The sequence below is a fragment of the Alligator mississippiensis genome, chromosome 1 (assembly GCF_030867095.1).
Source record: "Alligator mississippiensis isolate rAllMis1 chromosome 1, rAllMis1, whole genome shotgun sequence".
NCBI lineage: Eukaryota > Metazoa > Chordata > Crocodylia > Alligatoridae > Alligator > Alligator mississippiensis.
In genome coordinates this window covers 96612052-96625161 of record NC_081824.1, presented here as the reverse complement: position 1 = coordinate 96625161, position 13110 = coordinate 96612052, and the positions used below count along the sequence as shown (strand labels likewise).

The window sequence follows — 13110 nt, the reverse complement described above, 5'->3', positions numbered from 1 at the left end:
TATTCCTGTACAGTTTATTTTAAGAACATTAGTAATACTATTTATGCAACAAACAGAAGGAAGTGTCTTCAGGCTTGATGTATGGGCAAGAAATTACATTTTTCTTGCAGGCTTGTGTAGTACCTCCACGTATCTGGAAATCGTTAATGATGTAGATAAACAGTATTAAATTAATAACATAGATAGAAAAACAGAACAGCAAAATCTGAATCTTGAATGAACTCCCTGATCAAAGCAAGCATCTGCAAAACTTTCAGCATCTGTGCTGTATCTACTATCAGAGGGCAAAATCTGTATTGTTCATATGCTACCTGGGGATTGCTCTCTAACACTGATTGACTAATGTGTTCTCAAATGTTTCCACAGGCTTTTCCAGTTTTAAATCCAATTGATTGTTATTAATATTAAGGTTATTTTTTTCTCTTTTTTATAATCCCCTGCCCCCCATTTTAAAATGTTCAGTCATTATACCACTTTCTTATAATTTAATTTATATAATTTAAATTATTATTTATATATAATTCATATAATTGTATATAATTCATATAATTTAAAATTATATTGGAATGATGAAATTTAGGACATAATTGAAGGTTAAGAGACTCTCTACTTCAAAAAGACACTCTACTTCAAAAATGTTCAATCACAAGTTTGGGAGCTCTACTCTTGACAATTTTGGTTTAGGAAGTGCTATAGGAATGTGGTTTCTATAACTTCAAGAGAATGTAGTTCCAAGATCAGTCTGGCCAACACAGAAATCAAAAAGTTACACTCAGTGTGTTGATGGAAATTAGGTCAAAAACTGAAGTTCTGTTCTATAGGAAATGAAATTCCAAAGCAATTGCCTATCTGCCAAAGCACTTTTGTGTACTGGAATTTTGGACCCAGATGTTAACGACAACCAAGATTTTAAACTGAGGGTCTCCCATACTGAATCCAACATTTTCAGTTTTGAAAATGCTTAAAATAGAAGTAAGTATTTAATAAGTCATTATTATAAACACTTGAGCTAGTATCTCCTAGAAAGGTGCAAAATAAAAATTCATTAAAAAATCATCAAACCGCTTTACAGCAGTTCAGCCACTTGTGTGCCAATAAAACCAGACAATATTTTCTCATTGTTTCCCAGCACTCCTTTTGTGTCTGCCCACCTGCCTTCATCTCCTGCCTTATACTTACTTAAATCTTTGGGACACAAAGGGCGCATCCCCACAAGCAGGAACATGCGTTTCCCCAGGGACAAACAGCACTGGCACGTGTATCACTGCTATGTGTTCCCAGGGAACACCCATGCACATGCATGTGCTCTGGTGCATGGCACATTGCCCCAGGCTGGGGTAGGGGAGGCCAGGGCCAGCACCTGGGGTCCTGGGAGCCTCTGGGGGCTGCAGCCACAGCAATACTGCAGCAGCAAGCCTGGTTGACAGCTGGAGTGTGGCTCCGGTCAGCCAGGCTCCAGTTTTGGGCAGTGTGCGCTGCTGCCACATGTACCACCCTGTTATTTTTAGGCACAGGTTTTTTTGACACCAAGATCACCTGGTGTCAACCCCCACTGCGCTGCATACCACATGTTCCTGCTCATCTGGATGCGCCCAAACTGTGTACCTGCTCTGTAAAGCACATGCCTCAATGGTGCCTGACCCAGGACCCTGTGGCAATACAAATAAATAATATACCATTAATTTGAAAATACCTCTATCCAAACTATTCGGTTGAAGCTTTGGGGGTAGAAAAATGTCAATTACTATTCAGAAGCTATTTTGAGACTTAAGAGAACTTTTTTTCAGCAAGAACACTATCAAAGTTTGAGATTAATATAACCCCCTCTTTTTTGGACCTAGTTCAGATACCTTGTTACCTCTAAGCTGCGTGTTATTGGGGAACCCTGGCACAGTACACAGCCTGTCTGATTCACAAAGGACTCACCCCCTCCCCACCTCTGCCTGAACAAGAACTGATTAGCAGAAGGACTTGCAAAAGACAATGAAGATGCACTGGGAGACACACCTAAAGCCCTCCAGACAAGGGTGATAGGACTGAAGCAACTCTCCTGATTTCATTTACCTGGGAGATGGGACAGGAAAGCACCTTCATTAGCATTCAGGATGGAGAACAGAGATTCAAAGGCAAGGACTGCACTGAACTCTGGGACCAGAGAAGCAGGGGAGCACTGCATGATGGGGAATCCTTGCTCCAAATGCTAATCAACCCATGTCTACACACACCCAGTTCAGCCTTTATCAGACCAATTCTAGTAATGACGCCTTTACTGGTACCCAAAACACTGAATCTGCCTGTCTGTATTGTGAGCTCCCTCAGAGTAATGCCAGGAGTGATCGGTTCCTATTATCCAGCATATGAGCCATTGTTTACCCATAAAAAAAAAAAAAACTTGCATGTTCTCCCATGAGCCATTGTTAGTTCTCTACAAAACCTCGACCCAAGCTCAAGTTTCTGTCCTGGAACCTGGATCCAAAAGCTGCACCAGTTCCACTCCTTTTCTGCCTAGAATCCTTCCACCGCTCGTGCTGAGGGCTCTGCCTGTCTGCAAGCTCCACACCTAGGAACCTTGACTGGTTCAAGTTTTGCTGAGCGGTGAGACCCCCAACTCTCTTTCTCTGACTCCAGGAACCTGGCTTTTGTTTTCTTACTCCAGGAACAACTTTCTAAACTGGACTTTTGCTGATCACTCCCTCTCTCTGATTCCAGGAACCTGACTTTTGCTTTCTTACTCCAGGCACAGCTTTCTAAACCTGACTTTTGCTGATCAAACTTGAGCTAGACTTCCCCAAATACCTAACTGAAACCATGTAATATTAAAACAAAAATATTTGTCTCTCTTGTACAGTTATTACTACTAGTATTATCATAAGTTCATATACCTGGCAATAAATAACTTTTATGGTCAAGCTGGTTGCTATATTCTCTCTCTGAACCTCACTTACTCTTCACTCCCCTTGACCTCCCCATTTGCTCTCCAACAATGTTTCTTTTACCTAAGCCAAAGATCCCTATAACGCCCAAAACTACGGTGGGGTCTGCTCATCAAAGGAGTTACTACTAGGACCACTGTGACGAGATTGGGACGTGCTGAGTTTTGAGGTGCATGAGGGTATCAGCTGAAAGTGCTGATTGGACCCAGCCTGCTCAGACGTACTCTGTTAGCATGTGTGTTTGTGTGTCTAACTGCATTTATTATTGTCCTGCTGAAATAAGGGATGAACTGAGTTCAAGGCACATGAGGATGTCAGCCTGTCAATGCTGAATATCCTGGCCTGACTCAGATACACTCTGTTAACCCATATGCTTGTGTCTGATTGCATTTTATTGTTGCCCTGATGAACTGTGTTCAAGACATGTGAGGGTGTTAGCCTGTCAATGCTGAATAACTCAGCCTGGCTCAGGCATGCCCTGATAATCTGTGCGTGTATATGTGTTTTACTGATTTAGTGGTTGGAGGAACCCAGCCCCATTGAGCCTGAATCCTGCAAGATAGCTCCACTGGACAGCTCCATATAGAAACGCAAGTAACACAAGCATCTCCATATAGAAACACCATATACAGCTCCATATAGAAACACAAGTAACAAGCAGCTCCATACAGAAACACAAGTAACACAAGCTCCATATAGAAACGGCTCCATATAGCTCCATATAGAAACACAAGTAACACAAGCATACAGCTCCATATAGCAGCTCCATATAGAAACACAAGTACACAACAGCTCATATACAGCTCCATATAGAAACACAAGTAACACAAGCAGCACAATGATACAATTACAGAGACCCCATGAAATATACCCCTAATAAATTAGCACATCCCAAAGTGACAGGCAAATCTGGTAACAACCTCTACATGCCATATTTATCTGAATATAAAACTACCCTGAATTTAAAATGACCCTCGAATAATTGGATTCTATTCATGGAAAATGTATACACTTGTTACGATTTTCTATGTATAGACTCTAATTATTGGAGGATCATCTTAAACTAGTCTCCCCCACCATTGTAGGCAATGGGGGGGGGGGGAGTACATGGTAGGGAACATGGTGGGGAAGGTAGTAATGAGGAAGACAGTGGAGGGGCAGTGGGGGAGGCAGTAAGGGGGCAGGTGTTGGGGGAGGTATACAGCTTGTCCTTTGCTGCCTGTCCCCCCCATGGTTCCCCCCTTCTGCCTAATGCCCCCACAACCTCAGCCCCCTCAGGCTGCTTCTGCCCCCAACAGCCTTGCTTCTCTGCTCCCCCTTCCCCCACCTCCTCTTCCCCCACCCCATGCTGCTTCTCCCCCAAAACCTCACTCAGTAGCATACACCTCTTTTCTAAATTATGCCATCAATCTTTGATCTAATCTCCTACGTCTATCACAACATGAGACAATTTTTTTATTTTTTTTTTTACCAGGTACTGAAAGAAAACTAAACCTTCTAGTCACAAAATAAGGAATGAGATGAAGAGGGAGAGCTTGTTCAGTAGCAACACCCAGATGAGAAGCCAACCTCCCTGTTTACACAGCCAGTGGGTGAAAAAAGGAAGCTGGAATTAGTTTCAGGTTCCTGTACCTGGGTTATAGATTTTACACTGATCTACAGCAGCCAGAAGAGAAAGGGAGCATTTTCTTACTTTCCTAGGTAACCACTGGCCTGGAAAATTCTCTGCTAGTTCATAGCTCCCCGCCTCCTGGCAGTTCAATACAAGGTATATCTATGTTACTCTATCACCCATCAGATTTCTGCTCTGAGGGGAAACTTATTACTATAACCATTCCTCAAGTCGTTGTTCTGAGTTTCTCTTCTAAATGAATCGCTCTGTCTCTCTTTCCCCATTGTTTCCAGACGTTCTAAGATATTTGAGTCCTCAATATTTGTACACAAATATAATCTCAAGGTAAATCTTTGTCTGATTTATAATCTTTCAGGTATTAAACACCTGCTTTCTGATCAATGATCCACGACTAGAAGGTAGAAAGCTTTACTATATTATTAGTGCTCTGACAGTATAAGTCTGATATTCACAGAACAGATTTTAAGTATTATATTAATTTTATCAATGTCTTGCTACTCCCCAAATATGGCTCGCAACAAAGATTACTCTATTACACTATTTGCATACCTGATTCTTGAAAATGGCAGAGATTCTTGGTTTGTGGCATCCAATTCAAAACCACAGAACCAGACGATTAAAAGGGACCTCCAGGATCATCTAGTCCAAGCCCCTGCCCAGAAGCAGGGTGCACTGTTCACAGACTAATGCCTATCTAGCCTCTTCTTGAAACCATCAAAAAAGGAGATTCTACAACTTCCCAGGGCAGATAGTTCCACTGTACTGCTTTTCTTATAGTTAGGAAGTTTTTCCAGAGATTTGATCTAAATCTGCTTTGCTGCAGTGAAAACCTATTGCCTCATGTCCTGAACTCTGTGGAAAAACAGTGGATATAGTTCTTAATCTCCTTTTCTCCAAACTAAACATGCATCGTTCTCTCAGAAAATCCTTTTGGAATGCATCCAATTACTTTTATCATCTTTTTTACTGACCTTTAGATCCTGTCCACTTTCTTTACATACCTCTTAAAATGCAGCACCTAGAACTAGAAACTATACTCCAGCTGAGGTCTTACCAGTGCAGAGTAGAGCAGTATTATCATGTCCTGTTCTACATACAATACTTCTCTTAATACAGTGCAACATGTTTTCACTCATAGCACATCAAACTCATGCTGAATCTGTGATCTACCACAGCCCCCTAATCTTCTCAGCAGTGTTACTGTCTATCCAAATAGCGCTTTTTCTGCAATTGTTTTTTCTTTCCTAGGTGTAGCACCTTACATTTGTCTTTACTGAATTTCATGATGCTGTCCATAGGCCAGTTTTCAGGAAGCTTCTGAATTCTAACAATATCATCAAGTGCCTAAAAGTTCTCCAAGTTCTGTATCATCTGAAAGCTTAATCAGTACACATTCTATTTTTTCATTTGTTTGTTAAACAGCAAAACAGAGCTATCTAAGACTCTACTTGAGATCTCCTGCCATTTTGACATCAATCTATTTTTTATCATTACTCTTGCTTGTAGATATTCAACCAGCTGTTTCCCCCTAGGAGTAATTCTATCTAGCCCACATTTCTGCATGTTAGATCTGAGAATGTGAAGTAAAACTTTTGACAAGAGACTTACTGATGTCCAAGAATATGTTCATTGCATTTAAGAGTATGTCCACTGCAGGAGATGTGAAGCAGGCAGGTTGGAGGGAGCCAGGTTGCAGGGAGCAACAAGTTAATCACACCATAAGTGTAACATGCACCAGGAGGAGTGGGGGTAAGGGGAGAAAATGGAGCTGTAGCACACCCTGGTTAGAGAGAACTGCCAACAGCTGCTTTTGAAATCTTCCAGTTGGAGGTAGAGGTGGGGGCCGGGGGGCACAGCAGGGGGTTATACATCTGTCAGTGGTTGAACCACTCAATTTCTGAAGTATTTGATGTTAAATCTATCTCACCCAATGTAACTGAATTACACGCACAAGATGTAGGTAGGTGACAGCTTTCATGGTACCTAAAGCTGTAGCTATATTAGTTACTGTACACAGGAAGATACTACTTCAAAGACTGGTAACTAGAAATCCATGAAATCAAGGACAATTACCTTATTGCTGAGATTATATGAACATATAACATTTATAGCTACAAAGCAAAAGTTCAGAAGGAGAATGAGACAAATCTACCAAATGTCTTGCATTTAACTATCCAGAAAGTTGGTTATTAAAACACCAGTTTACTAGCAATGCATATTTTTAGCACAGCTCTAGTTAATAGTATAAACTAGAAAGTGTAGAGTAAACCCTGCATTAGAAATCCTGTTTTTAGGTGGTATACTTTAAGTGGTATGCTTTTTTCCATTAAATTTTAAAAAATATTTTTTCTACATTTTTATTGTCATATGCTGCAGTGTTTTATCCATGAAAAATGGAAGTCCAAAAACAATGTCCATGCTCTAAATATATTCTCAATACATATTCTGAAATCTGTTTTCAACATGTCACTACTATCATGCTGAAAACTACTATCATTCAAACTATACATAAAGTGGCTATGTTTATTGTTCAGGGCATGAAAATTTAACCATTTTGTTCAGCCAATTCATAATGATGGCCTCCTTCTGCAGTTAAGTATTTTCACCCTTTCCCTCTTCCCAGTCTCAGGTTGACAATAGGGAGCTAAAAATTTTACTGGCTCTGACTCGGAGCATATATTCTTTTCTGACAGCTTACCATCCTCTTAAAAGCAGACATTAGAACACAAACTACATGAGCCTTCCCTAAATAATTTGAGTTTAAAACATTATTGTTGTGTTTTGTTTTTTTTTTAATCAGCAATGATTTTCTTAGCCCAGAATGTAAAGGAAAATGGATTTTTACTAAAAAGATAAAGCAACACAGCAAAAGATGTGCACTTACCAAGTGAACATAAGGCACAAAGTATCCAAAAAGGGCAGCTGGGATTCCAAAAGCCCAAATCCGATAACCCGCAACTTTGAAAATGGAAAAATTGAAAATCTTTTTTGCAGGAGGAAATTTGAACTTGCCCTTCTTTCCACCCTCTGTGTCTTTGGCATGGGGAATGAGAGGCTTGTAAGTGAAGCCAGCGAGGAACAGAATAAACATGAGGATGCACAGAACCCGTAAAGTGTTGAATAGGTCAACTGAATCAATCAACACTCTCAGAAGGAAGGGCAGTGACACAGTGAACAAACTGCTGCCGGCAGTGACAATGCCATTCACTAGTCCTAGGCGCTTCTTGAAATAGTGCCCCAGAATGACCAAGGATGGTTGGTATGCAAATGAGCAGCCACAGGCAAATAAGATTCCATAGGTGAAATACAGAAGTTCAATGGTGCTATATAAAAAAAAAAAAAAGATTGGAAAATTTCATTAATATGCCTTATACAATATGCTCACATTCAACTTTCACATAAAAATACATAAAAAATATTATGGAAATAATCATTTATATTTCTATTAAGATACAACTATACTGCATCAAATGAAGAACACAAAGTCAGTAGGAAAAACAGACTAGTTAATAATCTTTCATTGGCCAGATCAAGAGTGAAACTGTTTTTACCTGGAATAACATCAAATAGTCTGATTAAAAGAATGTTAAGCTTACCTTCAAAGAGACACTGTCAGGTTGAATTAGACAAAAAAAAACAAAGTCAGTACACCTGCAGTGTTTTGCAATCTAAATTATATTTTGTTTTTATTTAAACCTTTCCCTAATGCATTCACAACCCAAACATTGCAACATTATGATAGTGTTCAAGGGCCTAAGTCCATCTGATACATCATTATGGTTCATGATGCATGTACAGTTGTTGAAGTGGCAAACACTACTAGTAATAAAAAATAAAACTATTTTTTTTAGTTGTGTAATGTAAGATGTTATTAATAACTGGTAAGATTACTTTTTTTTTTTAAACAACATAGTAGCTCTTTAAATGAAAATATTCAATTATTTCACATTTCTACCTCAGTGCTCTCCAGCATTGTAAGTTACAAACAGATACAGAATGAATCAAAAATGTAATGGAATGGAAAACAATCCATTAAAAAAAGGATGGCACAATAACTCAAGCTTATATCAAGGGCAGCAGCACTGAAATATGTTCTTCTCGAATAGAAATTTCCACAGGTGTTATTCACCATATAAGACAAAAAAGAGGTGACAAAAAGTCCATTCTCTTATTGCACGAATGAGGTTAGCAAATTATCTGAAAAGATGCTTGCTCAAAAGAATAAAAGATCACAAGAAGGTAGGGTGGGAAGGGTCCACCCAAGGTCATCTACTTCAGCCCCCTGCTCAAGCCAGGATCATCCCTGATTAAACCATCCCAGCCTAATCAAACCCAGCAGTGCTGAACCCCCAGCCCATGGACTGTAGCCCTGTGCACTAGATTGGGTGCACGGGGCCCAATCCCAGCATGTAGGGCTGGCCTGGGGCCCATTCCTGGCACAGAATCCAATCTGGCCTCAAGCCATCTGGCCCGTGGAACAACAACATTGAGCACCACGGACCTAATTTGCTCATGAAAACTTCCAGGGATGAAAAGTCCATGCCTTCACAATATAATATAGACAATACAAACAAGCAAGAGATCAAGATGGCTGTGATATGTGGAAGAGATTATTACAGGCAACCCCCACTTAACACTGTTTCACTTAGTGCTATTTCGCTATAACGCTCATTTAAAATTGATACCCGATTTCACTTAGTGCTCAGCGAGTTTCATGGTCGCTATCCTGGTTCATTAAAACAATTGCGGTCATCGTCTTGGGTCATCAAATACTTTTGGTTTTGCTTAACACTCGATTTTTCAGGAACCAATTAAGAGCGCTAAGCAGGGGTTGCCTGTATTTGGAATTGGTGTGTGGGGGGGGGGGCGTTAATTTTTAAAGGATACAATACATTTTAACTAACATTTTAAAAAACTAACACGTGCAGTTTGTTTTTACCAGCTACTCTGATAGCTGCTATAATTTTCCCTATCTACCCAATGAGTTTAGTTAAACTAAACACTTCAGTCCTCCAATATGCCATAGGCAAACAACAAGAGAAATTAAAGTGCATCCAGTGTCCAAGGTCACTTCACCAGCAGGAAACTGATTAGGTGGAACATGCACAGAAGATCTTACCAGGCAAGCCAGGGTCTCTACAGAGAGGATGGCAAACACATACAAAAATGCACGCTAACAACAAAACATGAAAAAACCCGGCTATTAGATGTAGGCCTCAAATGTGGTAAAGACAGTTTGACCTTGATCTTACAAGCATGACACCCACTAAGCATTTAAGAAAGAGAACTCTTGGTACCATCACAAGGCACTGGTATCTCAGTTTCCAAGTGTGGCCAATCTCCAGTGTCTCAGAAGGGGCAAGGAAGTTGAGGAAGGGAAGGAGGAATACATCAAGCCTTGAAGCTTGAGATTTGATGAGGTGGAATGTGCTTAGAACAGTGGTGCTCACAGTTTTAGCTCTATGGGCCAAATGAATGGCGTAGGGCTGGTCTGTGGGCCAGACCAGGCCCTGCACAACCTCCACCTGGCCAGAGCCCAATCCCAGCTAAGCAGGGGTGGCGCAAGACCCCAGAGGCCAATCGTGACATATAGCCTCAGGCAGAAGTGCCAGCCCCACTCAGCTAAGATCAGGCTCAAGGGACCCCACACCACCCTCAGCATCCAATCTACCCAGCCACCTCTGCAGGTTGTCAATACCTTCTGCAGGGCACCAACCCTCCCTGGTCTGGACTATGGGTTGCTGTCTCACTCTCATGCCTCTCTACTACAGCCTTCCGTCATGGCACCACCAAGTGCCATTGATTTCCATTGTCAATAGCAACAGGGAGTAATTAATCCATTAGTAAGAATAAGCAGCAGCTGCAGCAGCAGAGTAAGAGAGCAGCCCTTGGCACAAGGCAGGAAGGGCTGGGGTGGCTGCCTGCTGGACACTAGAGAGGGGATAAGAGGCATAGCAAGGCAGCTGGGTGCCAGGGCAGCACCGATGAGGGCAGCAGTGACTTCATTCTGGCAGCACAGGAAGAACCAGATTGTGTGGCCAAGGTGGCAGGTGTTATTTTGCTGCACATTTCCCCCCACCCACCAGCACAGCTGCCTTTGTTATGTAACGGCCACACATGCACATTGGGATGTGTATTGTATTTTTGTGTATGCATGTGTTTTGATATAGGCAAGATTCTGCCCATGTGCTCAGCACATGACAAGCTGGGGCCTGTATCTGGGGAAAATATGTAAAACCCTCTGGCTTCATTGACCAGAGGGAGCAGAGGATGCTTCAGACAGATTGGCTAGGAGAAAGACTGAAATGTGGGCCCTCCCTGATTGGACAAGGCTTGGGAGATGTCATACCGGGTATATAAGAACCACTCACTAACATTCTGGGATTATTATTCATCTGTCTGCTAAGAGCTGCACAGCTACATTGGGATCCAGAAAACCTGCTCCCCTTGGGGGTTGGGGGGAGGGCTCCCCAACTCTTCACTGGAGAGGCAAACAAACACTATTTGAAGGGAAAGCCTCAAGCAGAGGGAGAGAAAGTCTGCTTTGGAATTTGAGACTCCTATTTCCTCCCCTTTTGTTTCTTAAGTGGGTTAACACCATGCGGGTATTAATCACTGAAGCAAAACTGCCCAGGAATGGGTCCTGGCCATTACTGGCTACAGGGGTCTGGCCCCCTCTGTTTTGTAACTGTATTGTCTCAGCATGGGGTATAGCTGAGACCAGATTTCCAGGCTGCAGTCATAGGCCTGGGCCTTTTTTTCTTCTGTTTCTACAGCTATGGTGTTTCAGCCTAGCAGCATGGCTAAACCCAGATATACGTTCAGGCCTCAGTGTAGTGTAGGGTTGGCCGGCTTTTGCCATCCAGTTCAGGCCCAGTGAGGTAGGCCTCACCTCTCCTTCAAAGTTTTTTTTTGCAGTTTCTGCCCAGCAGGCCTAGGATTAAAACTAGGGATTTAGGGGTGCAGCATGCTGTGTAGAGCCACAGTTAACCCCTTGGGGTCACCACATGAAAGTAGGAATCACCCTATAGTGTCACAGGGAGCAACGAGGGGCCCCTTGCAACACAGAAGGACCCACACTCTCTAGCCCAGGATGGACAAAATGGCAGATCCAATGAGCAGCCAAACTTCATTTCCCAGTAGCCCCTGCCCACATAGCTGGGGCCGGGCTCCATGGCAACCCCAGCTTTGCACTATCACTGTGCAGCTGGGGTCTCCATGGAGACTGGCCCCAGCCACGCAGGCAGGGGCTGCTGGAAATGGATTCCACTGCTGGCCCACAGGCCGGACTTTGCCCACCCCTGCTCAAGCAGCTTCCTATGGCCCACAAAACCCAAGGAGCAGCTCAAAGGACTCTCCAGTGAAGCCCCCCTCTCCAGCCCATTGCTGAAGGGTGCAAACCCCTGGAACTCCCTTTTGGGTGAGCCCCAAGTCCCAGACTGCTTGGGCATAGGTGAAGCCTCCCAAAGTGTGCAATCTATGAACAATGCCTTGTAGTTGATAGTGTTTGAAACTGTATTTAACGTTTTCTTTGCCTTTGTTTTCTGTAATAATGTGAACACAAAGAACAAGTTTGTTTGTGAGGAGAGGATTTTGTTTATACAGGATGCCCTAGTAATTTATTTAGTGTTTCCCAGGTGGTCTGGTTGGAGGCTTGAGCCAAGGTAAAATATATTTAGACCCCAAAATTGAACCTGGCCCTTGTTGCTGCCGATCAGTGCCTGGCAGAAGAAGTGTTCCAGTTACACTACTGAAGGGAATCAGCAACACTTAACAGAATGTACAGCACATACCTGGACAGGTGCTCCCATCACAACATGACACTATGGGCCAGTTCTGGGCTGCAGGTTGTAGGATGCCACTCCCTGCTGCAAAGGATAGCAGGAAACACCACTATTCACATTATGACAGCTCCAGCCCTGCATAAAGGTAAGCATTTTGAGCCTAAAATACACTTCCCCTTCTTTCATGACTAACAGAAGAATCAGATTCAGAGGTCAAAAAGGAAAACACAAACATCCAGTCTGAAGCTGGATTAAACCACATCTTTCAAAATGCGTCTAATCTCATTTTAAAGGCTTTACACAGCAGCAAATAACTTAAATCAGTAAGTGGCTTTTAGGGCTTTATTGCCCTTTCTACTAAGAAACTATTTCATTTCCAGCTTGCATTTGCTAACTTTATCGTCCAACATTGCATAGTGTTATGCTTCTGCCAGAAAAGTGGAAGAGATATGGGGCAGAGGGAGTCTATATGCAGTGATCATATCATAGAATCATAGAAGTAGGGTCGGAAGGGACCTTGCAGATCTTCAAGTCCAACCCCCTGCCCGGGCAGGAGGGAAACTGGGCTCAAATGACCCCAGCCAGGTAGGCATCGAACCGCTTCTTAAACACCCCCAGGGTTTCAACCTGAATTGAATAGTTTAAGCTCCTTAAGCCTCATATAATAAGGCTTATTTTCTAACACCTGGATTATGTTTGTGGCCCTTCAAACTCTTTCCTGTATTTCCATATCCTTCTTAATATCTGGATATCAGGACCT

The 13110-nt window shown here is 42.3% G+C and overlaps 1 protein-coding gene across 1 annotated transcript in view; it reads right to left on the bottom strand.

Annotated features, from left to right (window-relative positions):
• SLC16A10 (solute carrier family 16 member 10) overlaps nucleotides 1–13110 on the bottom strand; it is a 127538-nt gene that overhangs the window by 45931 nt on the left and 68497 nt on the right. Inside the window, 2 exon segments of the mRNA XM_059732978.1 lie at nucleotides 7451–7558; nucleotides 7561–7889. Of these exon segments, the coding sequence (XP_059588961.1) occupies nucleotides 7451–7558; nucleotides 7561–7889 (437 nt within the window).